The sequence below is a fragment of the Alosa sapidissima genome, chromosome 9 (assembly GCF_018492685.1).
Source record: "Alosa sapidissima isolate fAloSap1 chromosome 9, fAloSap1.pri, whole genome shotgun sequence".
NCBI lineage: Eukaryota > Metazoa > Chordata > Actinopteri > Clupeiformes > Clupeidae > Alosa > Alosa sapidissima.
This window is the reverse complement of record NC_055965.1, coordinates 13,524,680-13,547,167: the sequence shown is the minus strand read 5'-3', so window position 1 is coordinate 13,547,167 and position 22,488 is coordinate 13,524,680. Positions and strand designations below refer to the sequence as shown.

At 47.0% G+C, this 22,488-nt stretch overlaps 1 protein-coding gene across 1 annotated transcript; it reads right to left on the bottom strand.

Annotated features, from left to right (window-relative positions):
- Positions 1-3,238: 3,238 nt before the first annotated feature.
- LOC121717966 lies at positions 3,239-16,887 on the bottom strand. The gene is made up of 4 exons (XM_042102691.1): positions 15,350-16,887; positions 13,849-15,261; positions 11,245-11,358; positions 3,239-3,383 (listed from the first exon to the last, which is right to left on the bottom strand). Exons 1-4 carry the CDS (start codon positions 16,885-16,887, stop codon positions 3,239-3,241), a joined length of 3,210 nt encoding a protein of 1,069 aa, XP_041958625.1.
- Positions 16,888-22,488: the final 5,601 nt, after the last annotated feature.

Here is a 22,488-nt window from a genome sequence, read left to right as displayed (position 1 = left end):
TTGCGCAAACATTTCAAATCCCGACTTTAAAACGACAAGGCGTGGACAGGCAAAATAGGCTATTACGCATAGGCTACAAACAATTTCCAAATCAGTTTCAGTAGCCTACACTACGAGCTGGCCTAAGATCCGAAGTGGCCGACGGATAGGTTACATTACAACAGCAAGACAAAATATACACATTTGGACCAAAGGTTAACCACATTAACAGTGTAGATGCGGGCTTGTTTTTCGCACAATCGGAAATAGTCTCCCTGACATAGGATATGCTTTTGTGAAATTTTATAAAATATATAGAGAACGAAAAAAAAACGTTATTAACTGGTTTTGTGGATTTCAGAATAACGTTTCTGTTCCGGAACAGTTGAAGACCATTTTGTTTTCGTTTCCGTTTCCACCCGTTTTCGTTTCTCGTAAAATTCTGTTCGTTTTCGGTTTTCGTTTTCGTTCCTTGAACCGGTTCGGAGCCCTGGGTACGAGTAGTGAGTTTTCGTCTATGGAAAAAGATGGATAAAGCAAAAAAGCTGTCGGGGGCTAAAAATAGAAAAAGAAAGGGAAAATGAGATGGCATGTCAAGGGATGCGACAGTAGTTAAACTAGATGTACCGCAGAGCGGTACAAAATATGACCGCCACCCAGTCCAGCACATTTTTTCCACAAAAATAAATCACGCTGAAAGGCCTATATGATTCTAACTGTCTCACTAAATTGCATTATCCACACTCAATTCTCACTGGTATCTGCTAGACAACAAGTACCAAAACATGATTAGTTCATAGATTTCACATGTAAAATTAATTTTATACAACCCCACTCCCATCTTACCTGTTCATAATTCTGAGAAATTCTTGAATTGTGTGCGTGTACACGTTTATGTTTATGTGTGTGTGTGTGTGCGTGCTTGTGTGTTTGCCTGCGTATGTGTGTTTGTGCATGTGCATGCATGCGTACATATGTCTACTGTGTGAGTATGTGTCATACGTATGAATACTGTGAATGTATGTGTGTGCGTGTGTATCTGTTTATGCACATGGAATGGGTTAACATGACCCCTGGAGGCAAACATACGGAAAAAATTGGTCATCCTAGGCCCTACGGTTCTCAAGATATTCACAGAAAACTGTGTCTGCCCTACCCTCCTTTCGGTGGGTACAGTACAGCGGGGGGGGGGGGGGGCTACAGATCAAAATGAAAAACAATGGTTCCATGTTATCCATGTGGGGTTACATGCCCACCAAGTTTCGTGTACTACTACTTCAACGTTTCAACGTATTTCTTAAGAATATTAATAAAATTGACCATGCTTTTCTTGAAGCGTTCATGATGATAAGGGGCTTTTTCTTTTCTTTCTTTTTTTGTTGAGGTTGGTTGGGGGCTCCTCCTACTACGACTGACGGTAGGGGCCCCAAGCAGCCGCCTACCTATCCCTCTATTTTAAGACCGCCACTGATGCCCACAGAAGTTAGCCTACCAAATAGGCTACCTATCAATGCACTCCAGCGAGCATGTTAATGTCATCAAGGCCATAGCCTACTCAACAGCCTACCAGGCTAACTTAGTTAGCAACTATGGTTTTGGGAAACGCGCCCCAGGTGAATACACATTTATTTACCTTCACATTTCTTGCTATTTATGTTGCAAAACACAACATTGATATGGGTGTAAGTTTCAATTGCTGATGTCATTGACGATGGTTCCGTGATAGTTTCGGTTAGCTCAATGTACTCCACACTCTCCTTCTCCTGATTTCTAATGAGCTTTCAGAGTAAAACTGTCTTTGTTTACACTTTATTTGACATACTTGCAGAGGATTTGTTACACAATGTTATTTGGTCTTTCAATTTTAACCCTCCAAATTTGCTTCAGAACAGGCCAAAGTGGCTTTTATCAACAGTCGTCTCACAGGAAGGGTGCTAGAGTGGACCACAGCTCTTTGGAACAGGCAAGAGGCCATGTGTTCAATTAGCAACCTGATCGTAGACAATGGGCCTTTCCAAAACAAATCCATATCTATTATAAATCAGTAAAAGAATAAACAATTGCCATAGTTTTGGGTAGCATACTATACTAGCATAAACATCCTCTGCTAAATAAAAATTCATTGCACTTCCTTGCACAAACAGTCTTGGAAATTGTTCCATGATCAATCTCTGCAAAATAAACAGTCTGCAAGTACAAACTCTTCCTTTTAAGACTTTTGGAAGTTGTCCATCCATGAGTTCACAGTTCTCTACTCCCAGCTCAGGATCAATCTCTACCAGTAATTCTCCCCTCCTGATGCAGTAGCACTTAGGGGAGAGCGAGTGGGGGTGGGATCCGGAAAAGACCACGGGGCAGAAATTGAACCCCGGGTCACCAGCGTACGGTGCAGGTGCCCCAGCCAGTCTCGCCACGGCCGGGGCTGTTTTGTCAAATGTTTAACTTAGAGAATAGAGAATGAGGTCACAAAATCAAGGCAAACTTACAAATCTTTCAGATGCAATACAAGTACTTGTTAGCTGTTTCAACTTACCCCAGCCCTGGTAGCTCATCTAACCCCACCTTCAATCCTCTCTCTTTCTTTCTCTTTCTCTCTCTCTCTCTCTCTCTCTCGTGCTCTGTGTGACCAGCGGAATGCTCCTAACGCTAAGTTATGCGATAAGCCTCAGCAGCTGTTAGATGTGTCAAAAGTCATTTCCGGCACAAGTTGGGTATGACACCACATTCTGCACCAAGGCAGAATTCCATGCAATGGCTAACCCAGAGAAGTTACAGTACAGCGCCTTAATGGCCCCTGTGGCCATTGTCTATAGGCTCCTTAGTGCTTCTGTGGCCATTATCTATAGGCTCCTTAGTGCTCCTGTGGCCATTATCTATAGGCTCCTTAGTGCTCCTGTGGCCATTATCTATAGGCTCCTTAGTGCTCCTGTGGCCATTATCTATAGGCTCCTTAGTGCTCCTGTCTGACTTATTCATTTTTGTCACTAAACCCAAGTATTCAACTAAACTAGTATTCATTAGTAATTGTAATTATACAAGTTGAATATCCTATACAGGTGTTTTACACTACTGATGCTGTTTTCTTATTCACAGAAAAAAAACAAAAAAACAACAGTCATATACATATCACTCCCATTCTTCAACAGCTCCACTGGTTGCCAGTTAAGTCACGCATCGCCTACAAGATCCTCCTGCTCACCTACAAATCTCTCCATGGACTCTCACCACAATACCTCACAGACCTCCTCCACCCCTACACTCAGTCACGCTCCCTGCGGTCCTCTGACAAGGACCTGCTGGCCACCCCCCGCACCAGGTTGCAGACTTTTGGGGACAGGGCTTTCTCTGCCAACGCTCCCACACTCTGGAACAGTCTACCACTCCATGTCCGCTCTGCCCCGTCCCTGCCCATGTTCAAAAAGCACCTCAAAACATTTCTTTTCACCAAGTCCTTTGACCCCTAACCCCCCCCATTGTAAAGTGACCTTGGGTACCATGAAAGGCGCTATATAAGTCCAAGTTATTATTATTATTATTATTATATATTTTCAGGACTTCATAACTTGCAATTGCATAGTCAGAGACTTGCAGTTACTGAGTTTAGTAATTATAATTATACAAGTTGAACATCCTATACAGGTGTTTGAAACTGATGGTTCATTCATAATCTCAGGTTAAAGATGTGTGATGTGTCAAGATGTGTCAATTACATGTGACAGAGTACAGGCATCGAACACACGTAGAATATATAGGAACATAAAGCCTAGAAACACATGTGATAGGATGTCTGTTGTCTACATTTTATTTTCAATTGTGTATACATATTATGCATAATATCTGGTGATAGCAATGGGGAAGGAATGAGGGAAAGAAATAAGTGTAAGCCTAGAATGTATCATTAGGCTAAAGCTCCACCTGCTGGTGTTCAACAGTAATGTCACCATCAACATGGAGCAAATAGCCTACCACTTACCCACTAGGAGTATGAATGTCGTTGACTATTAATGTAAAGAAGCATTTTTTGATTGTTGGAAAACCACATGACTGACTGTACACACTCTTCACACACAACTGTACACACACTCTTCACATGCACACACACACGCATGCTCACACACACAGTTTGATTGGTAATCACACGCAATTACATATCCACTGTCCCTTGACAAAACGATAACATTGGATTGGCTACTAATATTTTGTCTTCTCCTTTCTTTTCTTTTTTTTCTTTATTTCTTTATTTATTTTGTACAAATTCCTCCAGGATAATCTCATTCCATCTGAAGGAGCCTTGTGACTTTGATTTGAGGCAGCTGATGCTCAGAGAAACCCGGGTGATGTGATTGATCTGACAGGCAAGGAGGAAGTAGATCGGCCGCTGTCAGTGGATTCCATCTCATGCTTCACATGAGATGAAGAAAAGGAGAGAAAAGAGATGAGAGTAGGAAGATGAGGAATGAAAGAGTGGAGGGGGGGATGGGGAGGACAGAGGGAGGGCAAGAGAGAGGATAAAGGAAGGATAAGGGATGAGGAGGAGAAGCATGGGACAAGGTAATAGAAAGTGAAGCAGTTTGGAAAAGAGGGAGGGTGGGATGGGAAATAGAGGGAAGGTAGAGGTGAGGAAAGAGTGGCAAGAGGAATAAGGAGAAGAGGAGAGAGAACAGGTGGAATAAGAGAGAGAGAGAGAGAGAGAGCAGAGGGGAAAAGAGAAAAGAGAGATGTCAGATGGAAGAAGAGAGAGAGAACAGGCAGTATAAGAGATATAGAGAGAGAACATGGAGAATAATATATATATATATAGATAGAGAGAGAGAGAGAGAGAGAGAGAGAGAGAGCAGGGGGAATAATATATATATATATATATATATATATATAGAGAGAGAGAGAGAGAGAGAGAGAGAGAGAGAGAGAGAGAGAGAGAGCAGGGGGAATATAGGTGAGAGGTGGACAGCCAGGGATGAAGATGAATGAAGGGAGTGGGGAAAAAGTTGGGGGGAAAACAGACAAGACAGACAAATTGAAAACAAGGGGGATAGTGAGTGATAAAGATGAAAAGAAAGAAAAAGAGTGAATGAGAATGAGAGTTGACTCGTTTTCCTCTTTTTGACACTTCTGTTCCTGAGTTGGTGTGTGTGTGTGTGTGTGTGTGTGTGTGTGTGTAGCTAGTGTGGGCAATCCACATGTGTATGGGAAGAGCACCCTGTAGCGCCATGTACATGTACAAAAGCTTACTGTGATGTTATTGATCAAAAGCCTGCTAGTCGTGTTTGAAGTCACGCTGGAGTGCTGTTTTGCTGTGCGACAAGTCATAGCCAGTATGGTCGCACACTTTTTCTGTCTCTCCTTTTCCCTCTGTGTCATACATTTATAAACACACACATGCACGTTTGAACCTGCGCAAATGCACGCACCACACACACACACACACACATAGAGATAGATAGATAGATAGATAGATAGATAGATAGATAGATAGATAGATACTTTATTGATCCCCAAGGGGAAATTCAAGAACATGCACACATATACACACACACAAGAATGCATTGCAAGCTAAGACCATATAATGAATTGCAAAGCCATGTCGTTCTTTCTTAATCAGCAAGTGACATTTCAATATTAGCTCAAACCTAAAGACATGCAGTCATAAGAGAAAAGGACTGTCAAGCACAGCTGTTTGTCCATCAGATTCTAAGTGAGGAATTCAAATTAGGCTTTGGGTTTAAATTAGGATCTGGAGTTACAGTAGGATCAAGTTACAATCTGAAGCAGTTCCCAGATCTCCAGAGACAGACTGTTAGGTCTAGTTGTCATGTACTTTGTTAAACAGTCCAGCTGTTGATTGATTGTGGACCATTACACAATGGACCATTGAGCTGAAGCACTTCAGTCCCCTTCAACAGAACAAACAGGTCTGAGTGGGAAAAAGGCTTAACTGGGACAGTTGGTCCCTTTAGTCATTAATAACACAATGTCTATTTTGCCATGCGATTTATTGTGTAAGATACAGCCAAGCACTCTGTAAAACCTGTATTCCCCTCTCATCGAAAAAAGAAATAAACTCCTAGTCTTCTACCTCCATTGTTCAGACACTTCAGCTGTACAAAGCAGTTAGTAGATCATGCTTGGGCTTGTTTGGCGCAGTAGCCACAAGACACACAAAGTATAAGTCACCCTTTATTATCCGATAAACAACAAGAAGTTCATGTCCATTTTAGGTACGCCGGAAAGCATTAATGAGTTCATCTTCCAGTTTTTCAAGACCCATTTAACTGTCAGCGAACCGAACAACCCATGGAGAAAGAGGCAGAGCGAGAGAGGACGAGGGAGAGATAGATAGAGAGGGGACTCTTCTTTTTACATTTTATTTTCATGGAGTTTATGGGTGGTTGGCTGTGCTTTGAAGTTTATATATAGATGATGGAAAAGAGAGACAGAAGAGCTGTCTTCCTCAGACTAATGTTCTCCTGCCCAGGCTTGTGGGTAGAATCAAAGTTGTTTGAGTACTGCCACTGCCTCCTGCACAGTCAAATGAAACCACGCTGGTCGTCAGAAGCTCGGAAAGAAGTAGCTTTTTTTTTACAGAAACATCTTTTGTATCATTTGTAACAAGGGGAAAACACAGATAGAGAGACAGAGAGAGAGAGAGAGAGGAGGAGGACGAGGAGGAGGAAGAAAAGCACGCAATAAAATATTTTATTTATAGGCTACTCGCGGGATGGACTGCTGATCGCGTGGGCTGATGTTAGCTGTCAGGTGGTGGGGGAAAGGGGGGGGGTGAAAGTGTGGATTGGCCTCCACATGTTTGCAGCTATGCAATATTCATCCAGCTGTCTGTGAAAGCGACACAGCTCGCCATGCTCTTTGTGTCACAGAGGGGACAGAGCGGGATTGGAGTAGAGAAAAAAAAAAAAACATAAAAAACAACTGGACTCAAATGAAAGGAAACCCGCCTGCTGTCGAGAGACTGAAAGGAGAACGCTGCCCCGATCGATCGAAACAAACACGCGACCGGCAGAGAGGAAACAAAAAAAAAAAAAAGAAAACGAAAAACAAAAACGCGGCGTGTGCCACACCACCACATGCGACCGGCTTGCGGCTTTGCCCGCTTTGCGTCTCCGCAAATAAACCTCACTGCTGCCGTCATCTGCTTTTTATCTCCCCGAAAGGACTCGTGTTTGTGTGGCTGTTTGTTTGTTTTGCACTTTCCCCTCGCTCTCTCCCTCACTCGTTTATTTATTTTATTTTATTTTTATGTGACACCCAGCGGCTCCATTCCGAGAGGTGGATCCTCCGCGTTCCATGATGTCAATCACGCGTATGGTGAGGCCCATAAATAAAGGATGACAAACGGCGCCAGCTGCTCGGCTTTATATTGTGCAGAGTGCTGCTATTCCGGAGTCCCGCGAGCGCCGCAAAAAAATCCCTCACAGCCGCAGATGCCACCACAGCAGCAGCAGCAGCAGCGGCGGCTCTTGTCAGTGTAAGAAGAGCAGAGGCGGGAAAGCAAGATAATGACATGAAAGTGAGAAAGAGAGAGAGAGAGAGAGAAAGAGGAGAAGACAGTCCCAATCTTTTTTGCTGAAAGAGAGAGAGAGAACAGGTGGAATAAGAGAGAGGGAGAGAGAGAGAGAGAGCAGGTGGAAGAAGAGATAGAGAGAATAGATGGAATAAGAGATCAATATATAGATAGAGAACAGGGGGTGAGAGCGAGAGTGAGAGAGACAGAGAGAGAGAGAAAGAGTGTGTGTCTGAGCGAGAGAAGACAATCCCAATCTTTTTTGGTTTTGTATTAAGGATGTCTGATAGAAATGAAGTGATCAGACACACTAGAGTGCTTGAGTTTCCAGAGAGCAGACATGTGTGAATACAGTCATTAGTGGACGGAAGCATTCAGTACTGCTTTTGCTCTTTTTTTTAGTATATTTTTGGGCTTTTTTGCCTTTATTTGGACAGGACAGTGGAGAGTGAGACAGGAAGCAAGTGGGAGAGAGAGATGGGGTGGGATCGGGAAATGACCGCAGGTTGTATTCGAACCAGGGTCCCCGTGGGCACTCGGACCCAAATATGGTGTGGGCGCTGTAGCCTGCTGCGCCACAGCGCCCCCGAGCATTCAGTACTGCTAACAAGCCAACTGATGTGTGTGTCGTCTTGTTGTCCCATCTGTTAGTATACAAACATTATATCAGTCATGTGTGTGCACCAAAAAGGTCAGTAGCAGGTTGCTGCTAGAGGACACGCTCAAAGACAATGACATTATATTTAGATGTCCTCAAAACAAATATACAGCATGTCCTCTCAAACAACAAAAGTGCAACCTTTTAACGATAACAACTTTAGACGCCAGCTTTTGATGACTTTCATCTAAAGATCTTTTAATCGTTGCATTAATGAAGGTAGTGTGGCCTGCCATGAGTCACGACAGTCAGCTAAATGAGCCCAGCAGCGTGACCAGGACCTCTGTGAGGCAGCATACCCAGAGATGAAGAGAGGGAAGAGAGGAAATAATAAAAACAGAAAGGGCTTAAGTCAAGTCTGTGGAGAGGGGCCTGTTGAGTGGAGTGTGACGCGGGGGATTGTTCATGGTCACTGATTTGGGCCTCTTGAAAGCGGGTGTTGGGGCTCATCAAGGGAGTTGAGAGACATCAAGCAGCAAGGGCTTACACAAACACACACACACACACACACACACACACACACAATTGTGTCTTTCTCAGACACACGCCCAAACACAGAGAACAAAGACAACAGGTAGATTAATCCCCCACCAAACTGTCTATCTCTCCCTTTTATCTCTAAGTGACAATGAGACACACAGATACACATACAGTCAAAGAAATGCTCTCTCTCTCTATCAATCAATTCAATTTAATTCCATTCAAGTGAGCTACATTGGCAATTGCCATGACAAATCCACATCCACGCACACACACACACACACACACACAAGCCGAGCGATCTTGTCCTTCACCTTACAACTCTCTTTTTAATTCTCTCTATCTGTAAGACACAGACAGGACACACGCGCACACACACACACACACACACACACACACACACACACACACACACACACACACACACTGACAGTCTCACAGAGGACAAACGTATCCTTCTTTTACAAGCCTTGTGAAGAGACTGAAGAAACTAGCCAGCACTCAAGCGTGAGTGTGAAGTGGTCTTATACAGTACTGAGTCACGACCATACCAGACTGACCATTGTGTCAGCCTTCACACTCATTCACTCTCTCTCTCTCTCTCTCACTCTCATTCAGTCTCTCTCTCTCTCTCATTCTCATTCAGTCTCTCTCTCTCACAATCATTCAGTCTCTTTCTCAATCTCTCTTTCTCCCACCCATTCACTCTCTCTCTCTGCCCTCTCTCTGACTCAGTCTCTTGCTGTTTCTGTCTCTGTCTCTCTCTCCACTAGGCTTTCTGTCCCTCTTTCTCTCTTTTTCTTCTCCCCCATCCTTCTCTTTCTTTCCCCCTCTTTTTTCCGTGGCCCTATCTTTCTACATTTTTAAAGTGGGCCCATGTACAAATTTAGATTTCACATGTACCTCAAGAGTCAACGTCTAATATCTACATTTTCTATATCACAACATTTCGACTCTTCATTGACAGCAGCAACAACAACAACAACAATAACAACAGTGTCATCCGTCTGAAACTGTCACACATGCCTAATAATGCATGTTCAAGCCAAAGTACTACCTTGTTCATTCTTTCATAACTTTGTCTGCATGTAGGTGCAGACTCTGTTGCAACAGAGTGGCAACACTGGTAAAATAAATCAGGTCCCCTGCGATGGCAGCATAATATCCCCTAGGGGGCAGCAGAAGCCCTCCTTGCTGATTCGCCGGTCCCCATCGACATGCTGTGTGAATCGGGCAGTCTGGCAATCTTCACACACACACACACACACACACACACACACACACACACACACACAAACTCTCTCTCTTACACACACACACACACACACAAACTGTCTCTCTCACACACACACACAAACTGTCTCTCTCACACACACACACACACGCACACGCACACCTCCCCTGAACCCCAGTGTGGCCACAGCAAGGGACCCAGGCCTTACAGTACTGAATTCATTAACCTTTTTGCGGCACTTTACTTGAAAACACACAGGCGGTTCACAGCAGCACTGAAAACACTTTAGTGTGAGATGGCGTGTGTGTGTGTGTGTGTGTGTGTGAGAGAGAGAGTGTGTTTGTGAGTGTGTGTGAGTGTGAGTGTGTGTAAGTGTGTGTGTGTGTGTATGAGAAGGGGGTTCACAGATGCAAGTGTTAAAGGAGGGCGTGCCCTGATTTTCCCCTATCTGAAAAGTGTCATCTCGCATCAGGCGGTTAGTTATTCAGACGTGCATCGTCGATGTACAGACCCCTCTCTCCCACACTTCTCCCCTCACTCCACCCCCCACATAGCGGCGCGTCCCCCAGCTTTTGACACGCACGACGCCAGACAAGCGGCAAATTGTTCGAAAGTTCCCCCGAATGAAGGGCAATTACCCGGGGCTCGCCACCTCTGGATGGGCTCTGCGGAGAGTCGCGGGTGAGCCTTCGTGCGGAATCTACGTCAAGCCGGACCACTGTCAAAGAGCCAGGCTCCGTCTGAGGGAGCTGACCTCAGCTGAATCGAGTCTCCGTGTTGGAGGCTCATTTGTTCTCGACGTTAAAAACGGATGGAGCATTTAGTCTGTACTTTGTGTTCGTTTTGGTCCGCATTTATACACGTAGTCATCTTACGAATGTGGTATGGAGGCCCTTTAGAGGCCTGAGTCACTCGGGTTCGATCGTGCTGTTATAGCTCAGTGTCTCAGGTTCCTTACACTCAGGTTTGACATCACCAACTAACAAAATGACGAAGTGAAACTAAAAGTATTAGACCCCCCCCCCCCCCCCCCCACCCAACCACATACACACACACACACACACAAACACACACAAAAAAACCTCATGCAGAAATAACACATAGTCTTCAAAGGTTAAGATCAAGCCCATTTAGTCATCCTTGATCATCTACAGTAATGTTCACATTCACTCCATTCTCCAAGGTTCATCTGTATGTGTATTTGTGTCTGTGTCTGTCTGTCTGTCTTTCTGTCTGTTTGTGCATGTGATGAAAATGACCACTGTCACTCTATTCTTCAAGTGACTCAAACCAGCAGCTCTGTGCTGGAGACCGATACCCCCCCCCCCCACCCCCCCGTCCACTCACCAGAGCGGACGAGATCACCTTGTTTACTGAACAAATGGCAGCACGGTGCGGGTTTTGCAGTGTCCGGAGGTGGTGGCAGCAACGGTGGTGGTGGCCGTGGTAACCAAAGAGGCTGGTGGCGGCCGTGGCAGGCTGGGCGTTCTATTCCGTGTCAGGTTTGGGTCAGTCACTCAGGACACGAGTTACTCCAGTCCAGTGTGGCAGGCTGGACACGCTAGCGGAATGAGATACGCCACTACTGCCTTAACAGGGTGTCGGATACGAAATCGCTTGGGGCTCCAGCCAGTCAAAGTGTGTGGTCTCTCTGGTCTCCTTTCTGATAGCCTTACTTAAACACACTCTTGTTGATGGACGTCACACTACACAGCAGTTTTGGTTACACTTTACTTGAAGGTATCAACATAAGAGTGACATGACACTGTCATGAACGTGACATAAACATTATAAACTAGTCATAAACGTGTATGTGCTTCTGTGCTTAGCACGTTTCTGTGATCAAGTGTCATTTGATTTTTGTCATGACAAATTAGGGTTAGGATTAGAGTTAGGGTTATGAAAGTGTCATGTCACTCTTATGTAGATACCTTTCAGTAAAGTGTTACTGCAGGTTTTTTTTATCATGATTTCTATTTTTGTTCAATGTTATTGTTGTAAGTCACTTTAGACAAAACCGCCTGCCAAGAAACATAAATGTAACACAAACAGTGGATGATTAGTTTAGGTTTCACAATCATGCAAAAGAAAAAGAAACGTGTGCTCTGTCAGCAACAATCTCTAATCCATTTAGTATAGCACCAGAAACAAGCAGGATAACTGTGAAAGCAGCAACTGAGAACCAAGCGCGGCGTCTTTTGGTCTCGAAAACCTAGCGCCGCTGGTTGGGAAGAGCAGGCATCATTACCGATTTGGGTGGAAATAGCAGCAGCACAAATATTACATGACAAGCCACCATCAGTGAGGAAAAGCCACAGGCGGGTGCAGTGTGTGGGAATGGAGACGTGCATGCAAATTGGACCCAGTGTCACAAGTTTTTTTTTTTTTTTTTCTTATCTCTACTTCTATTTAAGATGTGACGGAAACTACGATGATTGATATCAAAAGTTAACAGCGAGATGAAGAGATTTTCTTTTTCTTCACCAGAGCGGAAAAAGGCAGAGAGGAGGTTGAAAGAGAGAGAGAGAGAGAGAAAGAAAGAAAGAAAGAGAGAGAATGAAGTACAGCAGTGTCTAGGTGTTCTGGGGACATGGTTCTTAGCGACAGTGTGATGGACCGAAAGATTGATTATGTGTGTGTGACTGTGTGTGTGTGTGAGTGTGTATGTGTGAGAGAGAGAGAGAGAGAGAGAGAGAGAGAGAAAGAAAGAGACACCAAGCCATACTTGGGTTTCTGTGACCCAATGGGATCCAGTGAGGTTGCAGCCAAGGTTTTTTTAATGAGCGGGGAAAATGCTATGAGCAGAAGAAGGAAATGAGATTGTGCGCACATAAATGCTCCCCTTCCCTTCTCAAAGCACTCACGTTTAAGTGGGACAGTCTGGTGTAGACTAATTTATTTAGCCAACCCTATGAAATTCAGTTATATGGTCTATGTACAGCATTAAATCTCCAGAGCTGTCTATTCTCTGCGTTCTTGCTGAGATACAGCAACTCATGTCAATACACAGCAGGAGCCTCCTCATTATTGAAAGCTCAATTGAAATGTGCCACTATGGTGGAGTCGAATTGCTAGGAAACCACATTGTGACATCTTCTGTTTTTGCTCTGTTTTGCTGGCAAACCAAAAGACCAGATAACATGCTGGAGTGGGCGATTTTTTTTTCTTTTTTCACTTGGACTTGTCCCGGCTGAAACAACAACAGCAGCACCAAAGGACTAAAAAGTAAGCAGTGTTTCTGCCTGTGTGCATGTGGAGAGGTTGAGGGTTCATAACATTTCTCTGGTTTGATAGCGTGCTACTTTAGCCGTGAGATAAAGGGAGGCGCTGCACAAAAACAAAAAAAAAACAAAAAACAATTTGCTTAGTTGGGCTTTCAAAAACTACCTCCTAGTCTCCCTTAGGAACAAACTATGTTCTCATGCTTTCTGTCCTCCATTCGATGGAGGAGAGTGAATTGTGATTGGTGGGCATGATTTCTGGCCTAGCTTACAGAGACTGTTCTGTGCACAACCCAAAACTCCATTATAGTTGAGGTAAGAATGTGAACGTTTTTGTTTTTGCCTTGTTTGTTTTCATATTTGAAGAATGACTCAATTATAAAGTATCATAGCCACAAGGTATAATAACTAACCTGGACATGGTTGAAGTTAATCAAGTTATCATCCAAACAGCATTACATTAGCTGTAATTTAAATCATAAGATTTTCAACCTATATGTTGTTGAATTCCTTTAGTGCAAATTTGAAAGCAAAACAATGGCCGTTGAAATGCAATAACGAGATCCATCATAGGCCTTATAAGCATCAATGAACAGATAATAATAATAATAATAATAACTTTTTTTACAATTTATATAGCGCCTTTCAAGATACCCAAGGTCGCTTTACAAGAGTGGGAGTGGGGGGGAGGGGCAGGGTAGGGGTTTAGGGAGGGTAGGCAAGAGAGAAGAGGTGTGTTTTGAAGTGCTTTTGGAACTGTGTCAGAGAAGTGACGGAACGGATAGGAGGGGGCAGGGTGTTCCAAAGGGTTGGGGCAATTGCACAGAAAGCCCTGCCACCAAAGGTCTTGAGTCTGGTGCGGGGAGTGGAGAGTAAGTCCTTGCTGGTGGAGCGCAGGGACCGTGACTGGGTGTACGGGTGGAGGAGGTCAGTGATGTACTTGGGGGCCAGTGAGTGAAGTGATTTGTAGGTGAGGAGGAGGATTTTGTAGCTGATGCGTTGCTTGATTGGCAGCCAGTGGAGTTTCTTAAGGATGGGGGTGATGTGCTGCCAGGGCTTGGTGTGGGTTAACACCCTGGCAGCTGAGTTCTGGACATACTGCAATCTGTCTAGGGCTTTGTTGGGCAGCCCAGACAGGACACCATTGCAGTAGTCCAGACGGGAGGTGACAAATGCATGAATGAGAGTTTCGGTGACTGAGTCGGTGAGTGACGGCCGGAGTCTTGAAATGTTACGGAGGTGAAAGAAGGCAGATTTGGTGATGCTCTGGATGTGGAAACTGAATGAGAGTGTGGAGTCCATAATGACGCCCAGGTTCCGCACTTTGGGAGATGGGGAGGTGGGACAGCCGTCGATGACCAGGGTGAGGTCTCCAACCTTCCTGAGCAGTGGTGCTGGGGCCACCACCATGAGCTCTGTCTTGTTGGTGTTGAGTTTCAGAAGGTTGTTGGTCATCCAGGTTTTGATATCATGCAGACAGTTGTTGAGTTGTATTGGTGGGAGTTGTGAGGAGGGCTTGGTGCTGACATACAGTTGGGTGTCGTCTGCATAGCAGTGGAAACTGAGTCCATGGTTGCGGATGATCTGACCGAGGGGGAGCAAGTAGATGGTAAAGAGGAGGGGGCCAAGGACAGATCCCTGGGGGACGCCATGGTTAACTGTTGCAGTGGTGGAGTAGGAGCCTTGCAGAGTGATGTATTGTTTACGGTTGGAGAGGTAAGACTGGAACCAAGAGAGAGCAGTGTCGGTAAGGCCGATGAGCTCAGAGAGACGGGAGAGGAGGATGGAGTGGGAAATGGTATCGAAGGCAGCAGAGAGGTCGAGGAGAATGAGGATGGAAACAAGGCCGTTGTCTGCAGCAATCAGGAGGTCGTTTGTTATTTTGATGAGGGCGGTTTCGGTACTATGATGGGGTCTGAAGCCCGATTGGAGAGGTTCAAAGAGCTCATGGTGGGACATGTGATGTTGTAGCTGGGCAGCCACTGCTCTTTCCAAGATCTTGCTCAGGAAAGGAAGGTTGGAGATCGGACGGTAGTTGTTGGGGTCATCTGGGTCCAGGCCTGTCTTTTTGAGTGTTGGGGTCACGGCCGCCAACTTAAAGCTGGAGGGTACCACACCAGAGCCAAGTGAGGCGTTCAACCACCGGGGGGCAAATGGTGGGGAGACAGGCCTTCACAAGGGTCGTGGGTAGTGGATCCAGACTGCAGGATGAAGTCCCGGCTTTGGTCAAGAGGTCGAGGACTTGATCAGCATCCAACAGGGAGAAGGTGGAGAGGCGGCGCTGTGGTGGGCAGGCGGAAGGATGGTACATGTCCTGCCGAGGTAGTGTGGCCGGTGGGGAGGGTGTGGATGCCTGGAGCTGCCGGTGGATGATGGCCACTTTCTGGTAGAAAAAGTCCAGGAACCTGGAGCAGAGGTCAGCGGCATCAGAGGGTTGGGGAGCGTCGGGAGGGTCAAGAAGGCGGTTGATGGTGGAGAAAAGCATTTTCGGATGCTTTTGTTGGCTGTTTATAAGTGTGGAGTAATGGAGTGTTTTTGCCTGGGTGAGAGCCTCTTTGTAGCACTTGATGTGGTCTCTGTAGGCTTCGAGGTGGACAGTGAGGCCGGATCTTTTGTGAAGCCTCACAAGCCGGCGCCCCATGGACTTAAGCCTCCGCAGCTCTGGGGTAAACCAGGGAGCGAGGCGGGTGTAGGAGACCAGTTTGGTGGTGAGTGGAGCAACAGAGTCGAGGCTGAGGGCGAGGGCGCTGTTATAGTGTTCCACCAAGCCGTCGGCAGTGCGGTTAGAGGGGTGGATAGCGAGGTTGGCAGCTAGGGTGTTAGCCAGCGTAGGTATACACACACGCTTTGTGTTCCTGTATGTGATAGACCTTTTTGTAGGCTGCTTAGGGAGGGACACTGGGACAGAGAACAGGATGGCTTGATGGTCGGAGACAGCCGGGTCCGTGCAGCAGAGATGGGAGGGGCTTAGGCCAACACAGCACACCAGGTCCAGGGTGTGCCCCTTGGCATGTGTAGGGCCCTGTACATGTTGTTTAATGTCAAAGCAGTCCAACAGTGAGAAGAAATCCACAGCGAAGGAACAGCTGCTGGAGTCTACATGGATGTTAAAGTCACCCAGTATGAGAGTAGCTGGGGACATGGGGCAGACCGAGGCCAGCAGGTCCGAGAACTCCTGTAGAAAGCAGGAGGAGGCTTTCGGGGGGCGGTAGACAAGAACCACCTGGAGCTGTGTGGCACCAGACAGCGTGAAGTGGAGGCACTCAAATGATGATGTTGTGACTGGGATTTCTTTTAACAGGATGTCAGTGCGGTGTATAACAGCCAGGCCGCCACCACGGCCGCAGCTGCGAGGCTTTTGGATGTAGGAATATCCAGAGGGAGTGGCTTGATTGAGTGTGATAAATTCATGGGGATTCTGCCATGTTTCAGTCAGGCAGAGAAAGTCCAAAGTTTTATCCAGAATTATTTCGTGGAGGAGTAAGGCCTTGTTGTTGAGTGAGCGAACATTCAGTAGCATAAAAGAGGCAAATGGAGGCACTGTGATAGCAGACACAGTATTGGCCGCCACACTAACCAGGGGGCTCAGAAGGACAGGTGGTGGGCGTGGCCCAGGTCTATGGCGTCGCCGAAGTGAGTTTGCCCTGACGGCCGGCACAGCCATAGTTGTAGCCAGGTAAACAAACTTATGCCTGGTAGCCCGATGCACGTAGGGTGGACGGCGCAGGAGCCGAAGAGATTTTATCACCTCAAGGCAGTCCGGGAGCGCGTGCGGGATGATGTTCCTGAGTTCCATTGCGGAGTATTTGAAACGAGACATGATGAGATGTTCGGTTGTTAGCAGCCTAGCTTGGCGTGCTACTAGCTCCAGGCGAGTTGACAAGCCGGGAACGAGCCGCAACTGTAGCCCTCCAACAAGATGATTGTACGGTACTAGCTCCAGGCGAGTTGACAAGCCGGTGAACGAGCCGCAGCTGTAGCCCTCCGACGAGATGTTTGTACTTTGTCCAAGCGGTAGAGCAGCCAGCCGAGATGGGACCAGGCCATCCACGTTGGAGCATCCACGGTAGGAGAATTCCAATATAACGTTAGTAGTTTAAACAGCCAGAAGAGATGGAAAGGTCGGATGCGAGAAGCGGCGACAAACACGCCAGCGTCCTCTCAGCAACCGGAAAATGTGTGTGTGTGGGGCAGGCAAAAGCTTTAAGCTCGAAATGCTAGTTGCTAATTGCATTCCGGAACACTATGCTAACAGGAGCTCGGTTGTCATATTTTGTCAAACATGTCTGTCATGGGCCACAGAGCCATCATATCCTGTGACCCCCCCACCCCCCCCCCCCCACACACACACACATGGGCCACAGAGCCATCATATCCTGTGACACCCCCGACACACACACATGGGCCACAGAGCCATCATATCCTGTGACACCCCCCCCCCCCCCACACACACACATGGGCCACATAGCCATCATATCCTGTGACACCCCCCCCCACACACACACACACAGGCCACAGAGCCATCATATCCTGTGACACCCCCCACCCCCCTCCCACCCACACACATGGGCCACAGAGCCCACACACACACATGGGCCACAGAGCCATCGTATCCTGTGACACCCCCCCCCCCCACACACACCCACATGGGCCACAGAGCCATCATATCCAAGAGCCATCATATTCTGTGACACCTCCCCCCCACCCCACACACACACACATGGGCCACAGAGCCATCATATCCTGTGACACCCCCCCCCCCACACACACACACAGGCCACAGAGCCATCATATCCTGTGACACCCCCCACCCCCCTCCCACCCACACACATGGGCCACAGAGCCCACACACACACATGGGCCACAGAGCCATCATATCCTGTGACACCCCCCCACACACACATGGGCCACAGAGCCGTCATATCCTGTGACACCCCACCACCCCCCCCCCCCCCCACACACACACACACACATGGGCCACATAGCCATCATATCCTGTGACACCCCCCCCCCACACACACACACATGGGCCACAGAGCCATCATATCCTGTGACACCCCCCCACACACACATACATGGGCCACAGAGCCATCATATCCTGTGACACCCCCCCCCACCCCACACACACACATGGGCCACAGAGCCATCATATCCTGTGACACCCCCGACACACACACATGGGCCACAGAGCCATCATATCCTGTGACACCCCCCCCCCCACACACACACACATGGGCCACATAGCCATCATATCCAAGAGCCATCATATCCTGTGACACCCCCCCCCCCACACACACACACACATGGGCCACATAGCCATCATATCCTGTGACACCCCCCCACACACACACACACACACAGGCCACAGAGCCATCATATCCTGTGACACCCCCCACCCCCCTCCCACCCACACACATGGGCCACAGAGCCCACACACACACATGGGCCACAGAGCCATCGTATCCTGTGACCCCCCCCCCCCCCCCCACACACACACCCACATGGGCCACAGAGCCATCATATCCTGTGACACCCCCCCCACCCCACACACACACATGGGCCACAGAGCCCACACACACACATGGGCCACAGCGCCATCGTATCCTGTGACACCCCCCACCCCCCCACCCCCGACCCACACACATGGGCCACAGAGCCATCATATCCTGTGACACCCCACCACCCCCCCCCCCCCACACACACACACATGGGCCACATAGCCATCATATCCTGTGACATCCCCCCCACACACACACACACACGGGCCACAGAGCCATCATATCCTGTGACACCCCCCCCCCCCCACACACACACACATGGGCCACAGAGCCATCATATCCTGTGACCCCCCCACCCCCCCCCCCCCACACACACACACATGGGCCACAGAGCCATCATATCCTGTGACCCCCCCACCCCCCCCCCCCCACACACATACATGGGCCACAGAGCCATCATATCCTGTGACACCCCACCCCACACACACACATGGGCCACAGAGCCATCATATCCTGTGACACACACACACACACATGGGCCACAGAGCCATCATATCCTGTGACACCCCCCCCCCCCCCACACACACACACACATGGGCCACATAGCCATCATATCCTGTGACACCCCCCCACACACACACACACACATGGGCCACAGAGCCATCATATTCTGTGACACCCCACCCACACACATGGGCCACAGAGCCATCATATCCTGTGACACCCCCCCCCCCCCCCCTCACACACACATAGGCCACACGGAAAGCTGTTGTCGCGACAAGCTGTAGTTAAATTAAACCCACATGAGCAACTTCATAGCTGCTTGAGCATGTCAGCAGCATCTGTGTAATTGTTTGCTCTCGCGGGGCAAGCTGCTAGTGGTGGTGGTGGTGTGTGTGTGTGTGTGTGTGGCTGGGGGGGGGGGGGTCTGGGTTCGGAATGGTGGGGGAGAGGAAGGGCCAGTTTTGAGAGGGGGGTCGTGGAATATCTCTGCCTTTCTGCATGGCATTATAATACTGATAAGGCTAAGAAGGTGGAAATAGAGAGGGATTGGGGGTCTGGGGAACAAAGGAAAAGAGGAGGCTTATATCTCTTTTGCGTGAGCATTCTTGTCAGGATCGAACTGACGTTGGTGCACTGGAAAGACACATCAGAGCTGCTGTGATCTACACATAGAACATAGACTCTGTGAATTTTCTTGACATGTTATATAACACCGCACACACAAACACACATACACACACACACACACACACACGTACAAACACGCAGACACACAGACACACACACAAACACACGTGTTGTTCCGGCATTGAGACGTCGCTCATCTTTTTATGATGAAACACACCTGCCAGACACTCGACTGCCAGCTTGTCGGCTGCATTGCGGCCTATGCGCGCTCCGTCTGATTAAAATAGACGTGGTCCTTGATACGCTTGAAGCCAGGGCCTGACGAAGTGCGTCACGCTGCTTCGGTTTTTGTTTAGATGCCGTTTTTGTCGCTGCCCTCTGGCGAGCGGTTGATGGCCGCACACAGACCTTGAGGACTTTCAGAGAGGGTGAGTGCCCCCGCTCTCTCCCCTTAATGGACGGCTAAAACCAGCCCGAGAGCCTTTGGCCAATTCACTGTACCAGCGGGAACTCACAAAGATGTACAATATATAAAATGTTTTGAATGTGTTAGAAAAATGAGTTCACTGAACGCAAAGCAATTATGGTGCATTTGAGAACAAGGCCTCCTTTTTAAAAAAATGTCCTTGTCATTAAAGCCCCTTGATGCATTTCATGCCCTGAAATTTCAGGGCTTTTTTTTCTTTCGCAACTTTGTCATTTAGTATCCACACGCTGTCCTACGAATGTTTTCAGCTATTTTGTTTTTTCCTCTGACAGCAGTTTCTCACTTACCGAAACATTTATGCACAGGCTTCAGCTCGAAAACTCTAACAGATCCTAAGTCAGCCTCCCTACCGAGCATTCAATACACAGCCCTATACTTGTTTAACAACTGTAAAGCTCAGACCAAAACAGCAACTCACCTTCCATCATGGAAGCCCCTTCCCACCCCTCCACACACAAAAGACATGCTAGCGGCCCTGTCTAATCTATCAGCTGTGCACTTATCAACATCTACCCCTTTTAGAACATCGGACACCGCGGGACTGGGACTGTGCGTGGTGTGGGGGCGGAAGACAGACATTAAGTGGCGATGGATTTGGGGCGGAACTGGGAGCTGCGCCCCATGCCAGAGAAGAGAGGGCAAACAGTGGAAGAGAGGTAGTATATCGGCGGCACCAGCCATGCAAACCTGCTCAAATTGGTTGCTTCCTCAATCTGAGCCTCCACACACACACACACACACACACACACACATACACACACACACACACACACACACACACACACACACACACACACACACACACACACACACACGATCGCTCCAGTGCCCTGGTAATCTAATTGGAGAGAAGGAGAGAGAGAGAGAGGCAATGCGTGCTGTTAGGCTCCTCTGAGAGAGTGACGATGATGGCTAGCCAGCTAAACCGGCCCTAATATGTTTTCTTTTGCTTACTTCAAAGGAAAGAGAGAGAGAGAGAGAGAGAGAGAGAGAGAGAGAGAGAGAGAGAGAGAGAGAAGGTGGATTAGAGAAGATAAATGAGAAGATACAAACTCACATCAACTATTTTTGCCTTGTTGTTGGGAAATCTTTTGTCTCTCACAAGACGCTTGTCCTTCAGATGAATGGAGACAACAACACATTGTATTGTGGAATTATTCAGTAACATAACTTCATCCTTTTGTTTGGGGTTCAGTGACGCTATTTATTTACTTTTATTTATTCATTTTTCAGTTTTATTCCAAAATAAAATGTTTTTCGTGATCGTGAGCATTTCATGTACACAAATAAGACATAAGTCTTACATGAAACCTGGATACTCAACATATCTCTGTTAGACCAGTGCAATGACAAATTTTACAGGACCTATTTTTTTTCTGCCTTTATTATTATAAATATTGTTTCTTCCTTGTCACTTTATTTCTTGAGTTTCCTGCTTGATAATGTGACAGTATTGCATTTGACTTGCATTGCATGTGAGCCAATGTAAGACTAATCACTGTGAGCAAAGTAGGCATTTTATATGTTATACATAATTAGTCAACCGTCCATTGAGCTGGACCTCTGCCAATCTTTTGCTTTGAGTCAAGGAATCATGGAGACCTTGCACGGCCTGAACAAATTAAATTCCCCTATACCCAGGTAACTGTGAAATTAACATTATAAAGGGGGTTCAATGGAAAGTCTATTAGAATGGAGAACTTCAAAGAATTCTGTGAAATAAATGGATGTTGGAACCTTTTTTGGATTGGTCTCTAGTTTGCACTGGCGGTGTACGACACTGAATTTTTATTTATTTTTCCATGGCAACGTTTGGAAACAGAGAGAACGAATTATTTAAAAGAATCACGTCTGAAAGACATCATACTGTGCCACTGCTACAAAAATGTGTGTGTGCTCTCTCTCTCTCTCTCTCTCTCTCTCTCTCTTCTAGTACACACACAAAGAACTAGTCTGAATGTATCCATAATAAATAATTCACTAAAAACCTTCAACTATTGTATGTACAGTAACTGACCTCAGATGAAGAAATCTTCCATCTACCACCCCCCCCCCCCCCCCACACACACACACACACACACTTGACCACTTTCAGTATCTACATGAACATCAACAAACTGAGGTCAAGGGGAAATATTTTTATTATATTTTATATATATTATATATTTTTATATATTATATATTTTTATATAGGCCTTTACCTTTGCCATACACGCAAAGTTTACTTTACTCAAAACCCATTTTAAGTTTTACCCCCAAGGTAGAAATCAATTACAGCTTT